Genomic DNA, 17,316 nt, shown 5'->3' on the forward strand with positions numbered 1-17,316 from the left:
TTTCCGGTTAGAGTAAGACCTCGTATTCCCACATTCAATGCATGGACAACACATAAAACCATTCTGCTTGTTTGCCTCAGCCGCATCGAGAAACTCATGCACGCCCTTAATGTACTCGCGGGTGTGTCTGTCACCGTACATCCATTGCCGGTTCATCTGCGTGCATTATATATAATTAAGTGTCCAAATTAATAGAAGTTCATCATCACATTAAAACCAAAGTGCATACATAGTTCTCATCTAACAACATATAGCTCTCCAGAGCATCTAATTAATTAAACCATACATTGAAACTATGTAAAACATTTCAATGCGAAAACAAATGCGATCATAATCGCAACCAAGGTAACAATTGATCCAACGACATAATGATACCAAGCCTCGGTATGAATGGCATATTTTCTAATCTTTCTAATCTTCAAGCGCATTGCATCCATCTTGATCTTGTGATCATCGACGACATCCGCAACATGCAACTCCAATATCATCTTCTCCTCCTCAAATTTTTTTTATTTTTTCCTTCAACAAATTGTTTTCTTCTTCAACTAAATTTAACCTCTCGACAATAGGGTCGGTTGGCATTTCCGATTCACATACATCCTAGATAAATAAAATCTATGTCACGTTGGTCGGCATAATTTTCATAAACAATAAATGAACCAATAGTTATGAAGATAATATACATACCAAATCCGAATCATAGACAGGACGAGGGCCGACGGGGGCGGATACCAAAACCATCGCACTATATAAGATGCAATAATAAATGTAAGAAAATGATACAAGTATCTATCTAAACAGACAAGTAAGAATATTTTTCCTTTCAGAAAGAAGATAAGAACAAGAGGCTCACCACGGTGGTGTCGGTGATGAGATCAGCGCGGGTGATCGACGGCGGTGAAGACGGGGACGGGGCGTGACGGACCGCTAAATCTAGACAAATCTCGAGGAAAATGAAGCTTGGAGGTCGAGCTTCGAGAGGAGAAAGTTTAAGTAGTGTGGCTCGGGCATTCCATCGAACACCTCATGTGCATAGGAGGTGAGCTAGAGCACCACAAACCCCTCCCCTCGCCGGCCAGAGAAAAACAGAGCACTGGAGTGCTCTGCTCGCGGGCGAGGGTATATATAGGCACCTCATTGGTCCCGGTTTGTGGCAAGAACCGGGACTAAAGGGGAGCCTTTGGTCCCGGTTCAGGCCACCAACCGGGACCAATGGTGGTGGGTCAGGAGCGAGGCCCATTGGTCCCGGTTCGTCCCACCAACCGGGACCAAAAGGTCCAGACGAACCGGGACCAATGGCCCACGTGGCCCGGCCGGCCCCCTGGGCTCACGAACCGGGACCAATGCCCACATTAGTCCCGGTTCTACACTGAACCGGGACTAATGGGCTGAGCCGGCCTGGACCATAGCCCTGTTTTCTACTAGTGTTGGCGTCACATATACCCTCATAACCTCTGCATCTCCGCCTTTACCGTTCGTCGCTTCTCTGTTCCTGACAAGTATGGACTTCTCTTTCACTTCCTTGCTTGTGTATAGATGCTATGATGTATTGTAATATGGATTGGATTTCATATACATGTACTATATTTATTTGAAGTGTTACACACATGGCTCTTGGTCGTGTAACGACTCTTCTTCTAATTGATACGACAACATTTCTTGTTCATGGTGTAACTATGATCATGCTTTAAGTAATTTTTATTACTGATGTGAATGCACTCATGATCTGTGTGGCTTTGTGTTAAAGTGTTCCAATATTATTTTTGTATTGTTATCAAGTAGGTAGTTCTGTGACTTTTTGTATTTGTCGATGGCGGTTTCTTTGACCCGGTGGATGATTCAAATCCATATAGCTTGTGAGGTGATGGCAGTCTTCGGCGGCATTTTCATCTGTATATGTTTAAATGTCTTTCCTATAGAGAAATAAAATTCAGTCGACTTAATTTTCAGAATAACTACTATTTGCGAATTGTATATAATCCTTTGCAATTTTTGAATAGTTAACACAAGGCATTTGTTCATATCCTTAATTGTTCCATTTTAATGGTACTTGCATTACTGTCTGTCTGCAGATATATTCTTTTATGATTTGTTCATAATAATTTCTGGAGGACAACAATTTAGGTGGAAGAATATGCTAGGTGGTAACAATGCCCATCATTAACGATTGCAAAACTCTTAATAGATGACTTGTTAATCTCAAATAATAAACAATGATTAATTTCCCCAACATTCAGAAATGCAAAGTAAGCTATATGTCTTTACCCCAAGCAATCTCAGCCATGAGGCTTGGCTACTAAAAGCAAGGGCCCCAACTCAAAAATAAAAGAGCAAGGGCTCCGATCAAAATTATGGATCTCTAACCGGTAAAAGAACATTAAGGACTTGCACATATGTTCTCGCATTGATTGTGAGATTATGAAGGGAATTGAACTGTAAAAGGACATTTTAACTTGTTTCTTTTCTCGCGGGATTTTTTCTGGGAGTTTTTAACCTACAAGAATCATGCCATCTACAATGGCATGGGTGAAACTATGTCTTCTTGTAAAGATATAGGAGAATAAGTATCTTCTTGTAAATAGGGATGGGTTAACATTATTTTTTTCTTGTTAAAGCATTTTTTCTACAAACATTTTTTTATCCCGTGGCAACGCACGGGCATTCGACTAGTTGCTTGTAGTATATAAAATCTGGCCTTGTCCTGTGTTTAAATTACCCCCAGGTTTAATTAGCTACGCCTTATTTGGTATAGGAGATTTTATAGGAGCCGTTTTGTTATTGAAGAACCAGACCCGATCTCGTTACCGTATTGTCTTGAACCCTTTGCCGACTCTCATTTCCCTTCTCTAGGATCGCTCAACTCGGCACCGTTGACGCTCGCATCTCGCCCCCAATTAATCCCCCTTTCTTTTGTCTTCCGCCATTCTATCACCGTCCGATCTTGCTCTCCAGCCTCCGCCCTCACCCTGAATGTCTCCTCGTGAGCCAAACCAAGCAAATAATGCATCCCCTGTAAGCTGCAACCTTTGGTTGGGGCTAAGAGCCACGTGACCTATGCCTCGAGCCACTTCGGCATGCTTTTGCCGTCAGCTCATCCATCAACAGAATTCAACATGGAGAAACATATGGAAATCTGTTGACTTTTTTTTCGAGGGATACACTTTGCAACAGCTGCTAGGCGAGCACCTTGCAAGATAATTGCAGCTGTGAATAAACCAAACGAAGGCTATCTGGCTGAGTGAGTAAGAGCATATACAGCCAGGCGTCCCAAACTCGTCTCTACGTATGTCTGGGCGGGCCGCCCGGTCATTGACCTGTCATGATTTTCTAATCCAGATTGCCCCTTCAAACGTCCGGACTGACCGGCATCCCTCATATCCAGCTCAAATATGAGATGGATATGGAGCGCCCGGGCACGTCCGCCACGTAGGACTGACGAAGAGGTCCCACGCAGACTCGTTTGGTAACCCGATGGTCCGACGGACGCCTCCTTCGTCGTCGCGGTTTGAGCGCCACGTGACGCCGCTCCGGTGCTCCCACATGGTCCGGAAGAAGATCACCTACTACGTAATGTTCACGCCGGAGCGCCGCAAACGAGATCCATTAGGAGATCCGTGTGAGACAAGCCGTGCACGCTGCCCGCATCGCTGTCGGGCTGCCTCCGGAATCGCCGGAGCCGGAGAAGGAGGAGGAGCAGCCGAGGGAAGACGAGAAGGAGAAGGAGCTCCAATGGAGGTGGAGGGGGCGAAGCAGCCAGAGCAGCAGCTGTCGGGCTTCAACATGGAGCAGGCGGAGGCAGAGTTCGCCATCGCCTAGTCCGATGAGATGGCAGAGCAGCAGTCCATCCAGGATGAGGCCTATCTGGAGGCCAACCGGGCGTTCCTCCGGCAGGAGCAGGCGGCGTCCGACACGCTTTTCATCGAACTCGATGAGAAGATAGAGACGGAGGAGGCTGAAGCGGAGCAACCGGAGGAGCTAGAGCTGCAGTTGCTGCCAATGCTGCCGGAGCCAGACATGAAGATCGTTGACATCTTCAAAAATGAGTAATTAGGTGATCGACGTAGTACGTAGGTTAATTTCGTTTCTTTCTTTTTTATAGCTAGTCATGTAAAATTTAAGACGTGCTCGGTCACTACGCAGGCGTTTGAGGGGCGATATTTGACATATGCAGCTGTAGATGCTTTAGTAACCAGGCAAATCCCGTCGTGCTCATGTGAACTCAGCCGAAATGCCCTCCCTCGTAGACTCGTTGTCGGCTCGACTGCCACTCAGGACGCGATGCTCAGTCTTGTTTGGAATGGAAGCGCATAGAATTAGCTCAGTTAATTACTCCTGCCGCTGCTTAATCTCCAGCCGCCGCATCTCACTCGTCCGGCCGGACCCTTTGGAGACCCTCTAGAGGATCTGACCTTCGACCACCTAAATAAATTCATTAGCTTAACCAGATGCTTGCCTTGCCCCGCCTCCTCGACCCCAACAAGGATGGCAGCTCCGGCTCATGGTCAACGATCTCCAAGTGCCTACATATACACGCTAAACCCATCCGTACTCCTCCATCTCTCCCAGCCCCGTCCATCGAACCGCCGCAACCTTCTCCGACCGAGCAGCAGCTGCGAGTGCGAGTTCGAGCCCAAGTTCGACGGTCGATCAATGGCACGGTCGGAGCTGGTCATGGCGTTGCTGGTGGCAGTCCTCGCCGCCGGCTGCTGCGCGTCGGCCGGCGCCGTGGCGTACCTCTCCAAGCTGCCCGTCACCCTCGACGTCACCGCATCCCCCAGCGCCGGCCAAGGTACCACCGTCGTATATGCATTCTTGTTAATTAACAAGACGTAGAGCTGTGATACTGACGACTAAATTAACCGATCCTCGACCAGTTCTCCACGCCGGCGAGGACGTGATCACGGTGACGTGGGCCCTGAACGCGACCGGGCCGGCCGGCGACGACGCCGCCTACAAGAGCGTCAAGGTCAGCCTCTGCTACGCGCCGGCGAGCCAGAAGGAGCGCGAGTGGCGCAAGACCCACGACGACCTCAAGAAGGACAAGACCTGCCAGTTCAAGGTCGCCCAGCAGCCCTACGCCGGCGCCGGCGGCAGCGTCGAGTACCGCGTCGCCCTCGACATCCCCACCGCCGCCTACTACGTGCGCGCCTACGCGCTCGACGCCTCCGGCACGCAGGTCGCCTACGGCCAGACCGCGCCCGCCGCCGCCTTCAACGTCGTCAGCATCACGGGCGTCACCACCTCCATCAAGGTCGCCGCCGGCGTCTTCTCCACCTTCTCCGTCGTCTCCCTCGCCTTCTTCTTCTTCATTGAGAAGCGCAAGAAGAATAACTAAGCTCGGAACCGTACGTGGCAAGGTGTTCGTCCGTGCGCCACTTCTTCTCGTCCTTTGCAAACGTACACACAATAGTACGTACTGTACATGTAAGAGAGTAGTGTTGGTGTTCCCTTTTTGGGGACTCCCGTGATTGTTGATGTTGTACTCTCTTCATTGTATAATGTAGTGCATGTTTGATTTTTGAAAAATGAAACATGTCTATGTTTGATCAAGTTTAGTAAAAGATATCAGTATTCACAATGCAAAAGTAGTATCATTAGATTCGTCATGAAGTGTATTTTTCTATCTTACTTATTTTGTCTTTTTTCGATGTCGATAATTTATTCTATAATCTTGATCAAATGTAGACATGTTTGACTTTGGAAAACCAAATGATTCCGGCGAGCTGTTATTTGGCACCGGCCGAGACGTGTGAAGCTACAGTCAGGGCCAAATTTTGGGCCTTATTTTGTCTTCATTTTGTCTGGGTGATCAGCGGTGCACCGAGCGGAGGATAATGTCACAGCATGTTTTTGTTCCCTGGTTCCATCTCCGCAAGATGAAGCACAACCAGATGGGGCTCTATAAGGAACTTGCAATATTATTGTCCCCCTTCGGTCTGAGTTAGGATTATCAGTTTTGCTAAGTCTTAGTTGACCGAGACTTCATTATATCTCAACCGATGCTATATTCCTTTAATTTTGCACGAAGATTCGTACAATTATTTTCTTTCCGGTTTTTCTTCTTTTTTCTTATATACTATGTCACTTGACTGAGACTAAGTCTCATTCGACTGAAACCTAACCACACCCTAGGATTATATTAGTGAGATAATAATTTATTTCATTGATATATACTTTCTGAGTCTGAATTTATGAGCCCCTCGTGTTTTAGGCTAAACTTTAAATCATATATTTGGGTACAAAAATATAAGTTGTATGTGAGAAACTATATTGTTGGATCAATATTCAAAAGAACTTTTTCTAAGATAATTTTTTTTCTACATATAATCCACATTAGTTACATTTATAATAAAATTTGACCGCAAATATACGAGAAAACCAGGATGAAGTACTGACGTGCAACAAACTTTTGCAGCTTCGGCACTTGAGACATTAACAGGCGCACAAAAGGGCCGTGTGTTCAAGTCCCACGTGTCAATGAGACATACAATGGCATTTTTTTTCCTAAGCCGCAAAGTTTGTGGTGGGACTAATACAGTTTTTGTGAAGAGAAACTGTTGGTTCACAAAGTGGAGTGGTGCTTTGGTGTTACAAACATATCCACTGACAATTCATCAGCTGAGCATAAATTGAGATGTCCCCTATTGTAAGCTACAACTCAATTCCATACATACATGTTCGAACCAAATCATACCCACCGTGTGATGAAGGTGATCCGCAGCAGCGTTGACAAGGGCAAAAAAATTATAGCACACTTGAATAACAAGTTATATATACACCCGGTGGTCTTTGGTGGTACAATAAAAATTCCAACTATTTACAAACATGTATTTTGGCAGTTATACTGACCCAGCTCTGCAACTCAATCATAGCTGATACACACATGAATTGTTCACAACAACAACAGTAACAATAACAATGGAGCCCTTTAGCCTCTGTGGGACAACAGAGCTTTACCTTAGTAACAATCCTGACTTATGATACTCTGGGTGCCTGGGCTGACATTCACCGAGCAGGACATCAGGCCCTGGAAAAATGGAGTTGTTAGAGTTTCGCAGATATTTTTCCTTTGTCAAAAAACTGAACCAGTGTGCAGCACGATACCAAAATTCAACATCTATCTCACTATAGTCAAATCATGTTAAATTAGCATGCAAACGTGTCACAAATACAATAAGACGGCAAACAACAACTCACTCAGACACCGAGTCACAGCAAGAAATTTACTTCTGAAGCAAATATTAGTTCCAGGAAAAATATGTATATTTGAAAATAACAAAATGTTCCAATTAACAATTGGATATCTCATTTGACGCCATAATACAGCTCCAATGTTCAGGTTCCCATCCCTGCTTCTCTAATCCATTGAGAAATATATAGCTGGCTCAAAGGGATTAAATAAATAAATACAGCAGACCCTCTAGCATTCAAGTGTTAGTTTCTGGTTGTATGCAGATGCTGCTCGTAGGTTCTTGTTGGCAAAGATTGTACAGTAGGGGATTAGCAAAGAGCTGGCTTTGCTACTTGTGTTGGTCTCAGCTTAAGGCAAGTATGTCTATATATATGTGGTAGTCTGGAAAATTGGTTATCATAACAACTTTTTCATAAGAGTCTACAGAAGGGAAAATTATCAGAGTCTAACTACAACCAAAACTACTAAATTCGTACAACACCACTGTGCGGTCGTGCTCACAAGTGTTCTGAAATAAACTAGTTCTATAGCAAAGAGCATGCCAATGTTTCTTGTGCACCGAGCTTTCAAGCCGGCTTGCAAGCTTCACTGAGGCGGCTCGCCGAGCTTGGGCGGAGGGCGGAGGCTCGGCTTGTTAAACCTCCGAGTCGAGCTTCGGACCAGGAGCTTTCTGTTCACCCCTAGTAACACAACTCAACCCTTTGGCAGACTCTCATTTTCCCTTCTCTATTGTTCGCACTTTGCAGGCATTTGAAACTACTATCACTCATGCACTCATCAATTACTTCCATCTTTGACCCATTCTTTTTCAAATATATTGTCTTTGTACTAGTAAATCGCATGAGTAACTTTTTATACTCCCTCCGATCCATATTAATGTCGCAGCTTTAGTACAAAGTTGTACTACCTCCGTTTCAGTTTACAAGTCCTACGCGTATACCTAGGTTGCTAATTTTATCACCTTAATATAAACTATATAACACAAAAATTATACAGTTTGAAAATAGAACATCTGAAGTTTATATTGGTATATTTTTTGTAATATATGACTTGTATTAGGTTGGTCAAATTGACGACCTAGGGGCACGCGCACGCCCTGTAAACTGAGAGAGAGGTAGTACTAAAGGTGCGACAATTAATTTGGATAGGAGGGAGTAGTTAATTTCATGACATCATGCTTACAATTAACAGAGGTCATATGTTCTCCTTCCTAGTGCTCTTTTCAAGGGCTTTACTTATTTCCTGATCTAATTCTCTTAAACAAAGAAAAAAAAGACTGTGCTGATCATAAGTAATGGATGTTTCTCTTTTTTGAATAAGCTAGTTTGGAACCAGTTAGTTCAAAATTGCATTCATGTAGGAACTGAAATATTTTTCTAGGCTAAACACTTCATGTTAAGTCTAACTCTACACTTTCAGACCCTTGGCACCACATGGTGAGATAACTGATCAGTGATAACTGTGGAAGTTTATATTTGTCATTTTCAGTTCAGCAGACTTCTCGGTGATGAAGAGGCCTGGAGTTCAATACCTCACTAACATAAAAGTCTGCACTGCAACAATATTAGAAAAATGTTTGTGGGCGACTTTAAGTCCGCATCTTAGGCCTGATCCCCACCCCCCCCCCCCCCCCCCCCCCCCCCCCCCCCCCCCCTCCGGTCCCTCTGGAAATGGGAGATCAGCAGCTGCAAACCAGCTTCTGATCTATTCCATATTTCAAAATAAATATAGACATCCAAGAAATCATAAGCACATAACCAAAAACTAATGAACAAAACAATTGCTCTCTAATAATCCTAACAACATATAAACTACTCCCTCTATAAAGAAATATAAGAGCATTTAGATCACTAGTTTAGAGTACCGAATTAGTTCTTGACCTTGCCATGCCGGAATAAAGAATTCATATCACTAATCCTCACAACTCCCTTTAGATCGACATTTAGCCAGAATGAATACTCAGCACCAAAACTTCCTATGATCACACCAAATGTCATCCAATAATTCAGCAATCTCATCAATCATGACCCAATCGCTAAAAAGTCAGTAGAAGAGCAACAGTGTAGCTAGCCCATTATAACCTAATACAGCTTACCAATTATATATCCAATCCACGCAACCAACATCATAGAGTAGTTCCTAACAATCAATCAAAGACATTCGGCCAAAGAAAAATTCACAAAGGCATCCAATCAGTCAATTACCTTCACGGGGATGTTGAAATGGAACAGCCTGACCGCGCCGACCACCTCGGTAACTATCTCCAGCGGCACAGACCCAGCGGCGATGTCCCCAATCAGCTCGATCACGTCGTCCAATACCCTGCCAGCGTCCACCCACACCTCAGAAGAGGCATAGGTAAACCCTCTCGCCGCGAGCTCGCCGGATCCGGGGCGCGCAGTGCCTGAGCCGAGCAGACGGCCGCGGTACGAGACGGCGGCAGAGACGGCGCGGTAGCGGAGAGGGAGGAGGAAGCCGGGATTGCGGACGCGGAGGCTGAGCGCGAGGTTGAAGTCCAGCGCGGGGAAGGGCGGCGGGTTGACGCGGAAGCGGTCGAGGCGGATGTCGGCGACGCGGGCGGCGGGGGCGGACGGGTAGAGGAGGAAAGCGAGGCCGGCGAGGAGCGCGAGGGCGAGGAGGAGCGGGAGCGTGCGGGCGGAGAAGCGCCGGATGCAGGGGATGCGCCGCGGGCGGAGGCGGCGGAGGCGGACGAAGATGGGGGGCGGGTTGAGGAGGACGAGCGTCGGGGGAGGCGGAGGCGGAGGAGGACCGGGGGCGTAGCCGTAGGCGGCGGCGGGGTAGGCGTAGTACGGGTGCGGGGGCTGGGGCTGGGGCTGCCCGAGGAGAGGCTGGGCGAGGTGGCCCGAGGGCTTCTCGCCGTCCGCCGGAGCTGATCCCATCGCCGGTGAAGTGGTTGCGGCTGGGAGACGATTTTGGTAGTGGCAATAACTTCCCGGCAGCTCGTGGCCACGGAGACTTTGTTAGATTCAATTGTTCATCGGAAAAATCAATCACAATTGACACATAAACGTCGCCTTCAACATGCCCCGCAAGACAATTTAACCTTTTTTTACAATCACAAGACAATTTAACCTCTTCTATAAAGACATTCACATTTACATCTAAGAAAAACAATTATAACCGACACGACACAATTGATTAATGAAAAGAAGGTTGTAGCTTAGGTGGACATGCATCGCTTTATCAAGAGTGAACTCATGTGCGACATCTATATTGCTCAAACCCAGTACCTTCTCATTTTTTGTCATCACAATAGACACTGCTTGAGAATTAATATTTTCAATGAATTGAACGAATATGTCCATCTCTCCGGGCATATGATTCCTACATCGCTATCGATGACTCACTGATTTCCATTCAAGCCATAGCCTTACAATAAAAATCACACCTTGTGTTTTAGGTGTCTAGTTTTACCGGGTCCTCTCATATTAGTAACATGAACCTTAGAAACTCGAATGGTCCAAGGCACATGTGAGGCCAAACTTGTCATGGGTCATGTAACTCTTAGTAGCTATATTGCCCACAACCTTCTCCTTCTCAACATTTGCCTTTTGCCCGCTTGGCACAATTATAGTATTTGGCTTTTGTTGACTTTGCCTAGTGACGCGGGAATGAGGAATGGACGGAGACTCGGGCCCAAGAGAGGAAGGACCCAAAGAGGGACGGAAAGGGCACGGGAGTCGAGTCTGCCTATCGACTCGCTTCTCGGGACAACGCTCCCCCGAGAGCACCCAAGGAGGATAGTAAGCAGATTTAACCCAAGAGCCTCTCGTATATAAGGCGGACCCAGGGACCGACCCTACAAAGATCCACTTTCCAAAGCCCCACTCACCGTCGTCGGGTAGAGTGGGTTGTGATCTCTAGAATAGATCCCTGGTGCCATTATATATAATACCAAAGGAAGAAGTAAAGTTACCTCCTCCCCAGAGAGTTCAAACACATGTAAACTTGTTGTGTCTTCTCCTGAACCATTCAGTAAGACGGTGTTCGTCTCTACGGAACAATCAGTTGTCTCCTAACGGTACTGTGGCACGAAACTGACACCTAGCCAAACCCTTCCTTTTGGAAAGTCTCCTTTTGGTTGCCCAAAAGCTCATCAAGTTTTTCCTTGCCTTGAATGCAAGAAAACTAAACCTTTCTCAAGCTGAGCCTTGATTCTAGTTGAAGACAGTAGCGAGCTTGTCGGTGACAAGTCTTGTGAGACCGACAACACCAACAACCTTGTCTTGGGTAAAATCATCATCAGAGGTGTACCTTCTCCATTGAGTGCTCTTACCCTCGTATCACTCTGGTAGGGTTTGCCATCTTTACAAGAAGAAGAAGAAGAAAAAGTGACTTGTATGAAATAAAAGCTGTCAAAGCCTTTTTATCTTTAGTGAGATACAAATCTGTCGAAGTACCGTTCAAAAAATAAATAAATAAACCGTTCAAAAAAAATATGTCGAAGTTTTCTCTCTTTTCTGTCACTGGGGGACTCAACCTAATGCACACTATTCACTTTAATGTTCATTTATCTAAACTGGCCAATGATTAGACCAATAGAGCCGAGAGCAATGCATCTATAAATCATGATAGTCACTCTGCAAACATCACCACAAGGAACTATCCATCATATAGCAAAAAATGTCCTCCAGAATGTACTACAATTCGGTGGTCCAGAGACCACGATGTAATTTTTATTATGTATTTATGTTTGGAGTGTTTTGTACTCCCTCCGTCTCAAAATATAAGAACGTTTTTAACACTATACTAGTGTCAAAAATGTTCTTATATTTTGAGACAGAGGGAGTACTTCTGATGAACCTTTTATAATAGATCTGATATATAGTTCAGTAGATCGAGAATGACGCTGATAACTTTTGAGAGCTTGTTGTTAGGTTCCTTGACTGATTCCCAGGTTGAAGATGATTATAAGGATGATAAAGTGGTGCAACCAAAGGAGCAGAGCTCTGCTCAAACTGACCATAACGTGGAAGCAGTTGGTGCAAATGATAGCACTGCTGTATAACACCAATAATCCGGATGATTTAGCCATCTTTTGAACGTGTGACCATAAATCATGTTGTATTTGTATATTTATAGTGTTTTTGAGCTATAGGCAGAAAGCTGTATTCAATCACCCTGTTTCTTAAAGTATTTGTATATAGAAAACCAAAGTGTTCCCAGTTCAAAGTTCGTTCCTTACACGGCTACTGACGGTCGCCTTTAGCAAGGCAACTTCTCATACATGTCTAGGTTCAGCAAACCATATCTTGTCATGTCTATGAAGCAAAAGAAAGATACCCAGCACCAATCAAAAAGGACAGTATTCTCTCCCAAAACTGCTATCAGCAAACTATTAGTATGGTATTCATAGTCTCATGTCACAGCAGTTCACCTTGAGCTCACAACATTGTACACGGTTAGTCAAAGAGTAGGGTGAGAGAGGCCGTGGGACAGCTGCAGTGCAGTCATGAATAAACCCCCCTTCTTCAATGGGGAAAGACTGGAACCGGAAGTAGTACACACACATTTTTACAGCGTTATCTATGACAAAATGGAAGGTCACAATTTCCCCCAGTCGCTACCGAGACACATTGGCTGTCGCACCTGGTCATTGTTTTCTTACATCAGAGATCGCAGGAACCTTGGCGGGGTAGCTAGACAAGTCCACGTCGAGCAGGTCTGTGAGGTCGTACATTCCTCCAGGCGGGTCCACTTTGTTCCTGATCGGAGTGGTCATCGATTCGTCCTGGTCTACGTGGTTGGATGACACGCTTGAGGTCACTGGACTATTATTTGAGGGCGGCATCACGATGATGCCAGCCAACTCCACATCCCGGACACTTGGCACGGCGCTCCCTGAAGGAAACTTTGTTGGTGCACTCTCTCCCTCATTGTGGTTGTACAGCACATATTCGTTGTAGGTAGGAGCAAACTGCATGAGAATGGAGCCGATTAGACCAAGATACGGGCAAGGCACAGTAAACAAGAATGTAGTTTCCTTCAGCAAACAAGAATGGAGCCGATTTGATCGAGAAGTTAGACAGTGAGCGCCAGATACAGGGAATAGGCGTCTAAGATCCTGGTTACCTGGTGGACAGTGTCGTGGTAGAAATCATTGAATTTTAAAGCATGAAGAAGGCTTTCCCTGAAACCACCCGAAGGGCGAGCATTTGCACCTGCATACTCCTTGTAGGGAAAGGCAAACAGGTGCCCAATGGCTGCTATGAGCATCTCAACGCACAATACATAGTTCTGGAGATCAGCAGCCTTTTCAGCATTCTTGATAAATCGAGACTTGGCAGCAAGGAACACCAGGACACCCTACAATGCCAAAAAATTCAAATTATTATGACCATATGTGAGGATTAAAACAGTTGGCAACCTATCATAGCATCGAAGAGGGGAAAACATGGGTTGATGTTTTGTATTTACCTGCCAGTATGTGAGAAACACAACTGATTTGATTATAATAAACTTTGGGACAGGATTATATGGCCGGAGTAGATCTCTGCATGCCGCATAGAACAATGCAAGAGCATATAACGCCATCGAGTATGAGATTGTGTAAATAATAGTGATGTATAAATAGGATTGGTTGACACTGAAGTTTCCATCTTCATATTTTCCTTTAGCATAAAGTATGAAGGTAATAACCACCAAGATAGGCTTAAGAATAACAAACTGCAAACAACCTTGTTTGCATCTCCGTATAAAACGCCTGTTTAAGTGACATAATAGATCAGTTAGACTTCATGAAGGATGTTGCAACATGCCAATGTATAATTGTCATATGATAGCAACTTATTATGCAGAAGGACACATACGCACCCATCTAGAGGAATAGCTGGGAAACAGCAAGTCATCAGAAACCACGATGGTTTCAGTGTTCGGCCATTCAAACTCACCACCACAGCCCCAGGTCCTCCCACCCATGCCAAGCAGAGTGAAAAGAAATTGTAGATGACCCAAGCATCATAGCTGAAACATTATGGTAAAGGAAAATTTAGCATAGGATGGATATACACTCATGCAGTTCTTAGTTTAGGTACTTGTGAAGACTATTAGATTAGAAACAAACAGACAAACCAAACCAGCACATGGGCAACAATCAGCAAGATAAAATGTCACCTAAAGTTGGGATTATAATATGCTAACTCAGGCTAACCTGTTAAAGTGTGTAGCCAGCACACGCAAGGAAAAGAAGAGAATAATACTTATGAAATGGCCAGCATTTCATAAATTACACACAACCACCTCTTCGGTCATTAGTCATTACACAATCAGAGTTGTTGAAACCACATGGGCAGCATGAATTTAGGCCATGGCAAAGTGGAAGCACATATTATCGTTTCATAACCTAGGATTATTAATTTGCAATTTGACACTAGAGAAGATCACTCATCACACACTCCCAGCTGGTTATTCTCTATCATGTTATACTTCCTAGGAAGACATTTAAAGCAAATGGATACATGAATCCTCTAAAACACCACATACGAATCTGTGATGCATACACCCATGGGGGTATGGCTGCAGTTGTCCACAAGGTATATAACGGATCCAACTATGTTCACTAGTTATGATCAGTGCTTAACCCATGAGCAGTCAGCAGACTGTTGATATTGATAGCATATCCAGTTGGATTTGATACTAGCTCGAGCCTATAGAAGTGCTTATAAATGTCACACAACATTACAAACTTATAATCTTGTGTACAGATCACAATTTGCAGACCATAAATTTAACATGGTAGCAGAAAAGGAAACGTTTGCATGTATTCCATTAAAGAGAACAAAAAAAAAAGCTTCCATTTGTTCTCCTCACCCCTAAGACCATAGAAACACCAACAGGCTGAAACCATAATCTCACATTGAGCCCATCGATTAACATAATGGCACCAAAGAAGTTTGAACTGCAAGACAGCAACTTACATTTCTCGGATAGAGGTAAAATATATTGCATTGTCTGGTAGGATAAGGGAAATAAATGACATCACTGCATAGACCTGCAAAACAATGTGTCTTCAGAACTAATACGGTGGAGTGTTACTAGCATAAAAGGGATTACAGATAAACAAACAAATACAATTAGATACGAGGGTGAAATGTAAATGTGTGGCTCATGAATAATCTGCTAATAGACAGTCAAAAATGCTCAAACAGTTGTTTTACATCTTCATGGAAATTAAAGCATATTTGACATAAAAACAGTGTTATGGGCTTATGGCAGAAGGAAATGCGCTTAGAGAACCGTTGAAGAACCCAACGTTTCTATCAGAACTCTGCCACTCAGATGAATTAATTTGCTTATTCATGACAAATGACAACAGCAAAAGGCTGAACATCCATAATGATCAGCTCGCTCCAATATGACTAGCTTGCACATCTAGTCTGGAGTAAATTGGCAGGACAGTCGTACTGCTCCCAAGTTTCATAATGAGCTCAGATGGCAGGAGCATGTTGGTCAGGGAGCACACCAAATCCAGATATTCCAACCACAGCCTCACTACCAGCGCGAATTCGCCTCACAACCCACCTTGGGCACCGATCAAAACCTAAGAGCGCCAGCAGATCCCAACTGCAGATCAACAAGGAAACCATGCTCTACCTAATGCGAGTAGTAGTACAACACATTGGGGTTAGGGATTCAGGGGCGGAAGCAGCCTCCCGGAGAACGCATCAATTAGCTCACAGTCAGCTCCTTAACTAGCAGTAAAATTAAGACTGCATTTGTGCTGTGATATTGTCCACCAACCCGCCCCGCTTGCATCCCTAATTTGGATTGAATCATAGGTCAGACCGACGCACGATCTCGCCGCGAATCCGCGGGGGCGGGCTCGCTTCCCAGCTCGCGGCCGGGTCGAATTCAGCCCCAGGAAAAAAATTGAGAAAAAAAAACAGGCGGCGGCAGCGACAGATCTGGCGCGAGGTGGAAGCTGCGCGCGTGGAAAAGGGGGAGCGTACCGGGACCATGAATATGATGCGGACGATGAAGCGCTGGAAGATGGGCTCGGCGTAGTGGAGCAGGTGGCGGTAGATGTGGCCGAGCGTGATGACGGTGGCCGCCGCGGCGCACAGCAGCGCCGCCGCCGTGTACGCCACCGCCGCCCAATCCATCGCGGCGAGGCCCCCACCACCACCGGACCGCGTCGGCGGCGAGCGAGACGCGAGGCGCGGCGGCCGCTCTGTCGCTCGCGAGCGCCCGCGCGCGGCGTCCGGTGCGGGTTTGGTCGGGGGCAGGGGCCGGGTGGTTAGGCTTTTTGGGCGTGCGAGCGAGGGAGGAAGGAAGGAGAAAGGGTTTTCTTTTTCCTGATGGTGCGAGGAAAAGGAGAGAGAAAGGGGTTAACAGTGCGAGCCCAGGTGTCGATGCCATCCATCGGCCTACGCGTCGCTTCGATTATTGCTGGTTGATGGTTGAATTTTTGCGCTGTTTTTGGGGATTTGGTTTGACTTTTGAAAATCTGGGGATTTGAACGGGGGCACGCGCTTCAGGCGGGCGGCCGCGGAATCGATGCTTCCCAAGCCTTTCCTTGCAAGTCTCCTCTGATTTTTCCTTGGTGGTGGTTTCTCTCTCACGTGGTGCTACTACCTTTGCCTTGCCTGCTTGCGTTTTTTCGTGGATCCACTTGGACTTTTGTTGCTTGATCTTCAATCCATTCATTACTTCCAAGATATCCATGTGATGTGCCGATTGACCATGTTGATGTGTTTGTTGAGTTAAGTAAAGTTTAGCCGAAACCGGGCATGTGTGTTTTCGAACGGTGCTGCAGGCTGCAGCCGGCAGTTGTGTCAACGTCCGAATATACTGGCCTCCTTTGGTTTGAAGGAATTTCACGTGAATTCTGTAGGATAAGATTTTTATAGGAATTTTTTCTTCAGAACCCTTTTGAGCGTGTTTGGTTGGGGTATTTAGAGCTTGGGAATGGGAATTAAAGTGGTACTAGACTTCAAATCTATTGTTTGGTTATGGGGATTGAAAATTCATAAGGAAATAGTCATGGCACTCGAGACTAAGGGAATTGTTTTAGTGAGCTAATCTTAACATTTCAACGTAATTTATATCAGCTTCCCGCAAGACCAGTGTACCAGACCAACAACCGTCGTCGATAAAGAGAAGCG

General features: G+C 45.4%; 3 protein-coding genes across 3 annotated transcripts; 1 reads left to right on the plus strand and 2 right to left on the minus strand.

Annotated features, from left to right (window-relative positions):
• Nucleotides 1–4,472: 4,472 nt before the first annotated feature.
• LOC125554315 (high-affinity nitrate transporter-activating protein 2.1-like) lies at nucleotides 4,473–5,578 on the plus strand. The gene is made up of 2 exons (XM_048717894.1): nucleotides 4,473–4,789; nucleotides 4,875–5,578. The coding sequence occupies exons 1-2, from the start codon at nucleotides 4,483–4,485 to the stop codon at nucleotides 5,333–5,335; spliced, it is 768 nt and encodes a 255-aa protein (XP_048573851.1). The 5' UTR covers nucleotides 4,473–4,482; the 3' UTR covers nucleotides 5,336–5,578.
• Nucleotides 5,579–6,726: 1,148 nt separating this feature from the next.
• Nucleotides 6,727–10,167, minus strand: LOC125552953. The gene is made up of 2 exons (XM_048716676.1): nucleotides 9,397–10,167; nucleotides 6,727–7,027 (listed from the first exon to the last, which is right to left on the minus strand). The coding sequence occupies exons 1-2, from the start codon at nucleotides 10,090–10,092 to the stop codon at nucleotides 6,959–6,961; spliced, it is 765 nt and encodes a 254-aa protein (XP_048572633.1). The 5' UTR covers nucleotides 10,093–10,167; the 3' UTR covers nucleotides 6,727–6,958.
• A 2,368-nt stretch (nucleotides 10,168–12,535) lies between these two features.
• Nucleotides 12,536–16,521, minus strand: LOC125552954 (transmembrane protein 184A-like). Its single transcript, XM_048716677.1, has 6 exons — nucleotides 16,162–16,521; nucleotides 15,130–15,203; nucleotides 14,027–14,176; nucleotides 13,631–13,916; nucleotides 13,286–13,519; nucleotides 12,536–13,130 (listed from the first exon to the last, which is right to left on the minus strand). The coding sequence occupies exons 1-6, from the start codon at nucleotides 16,312–16,314 to the stop codon at nucleotides 12,807–12,809; spliced, it is 1,221 nt and encodes a 406-aa protein (XP_048572634.1). The 5' UTR covers nucleotides 16,315–16,521; the 3' UTR covers nucleotides 12,536–12,806.
• Between the last annotated feature and the right edge of the window lie 795 nt (nucleotides 16,522–17,316).

This window comes from Triticum urartu, chromosome 4, assembly GCF_003073215.2.
Source record: "Triticum urartu cultivar G1812 chromosome 4, Tu2.1, whole genome shotgun sequence".
In the NCBI taxonomy this organism is placed as follows: domain Eukaryota; kingdom Viridiplantae; phylum Streptophyta; class Magnoliopsida; order Poales; family Poaceae; genus Triticum; species Triticum urartu.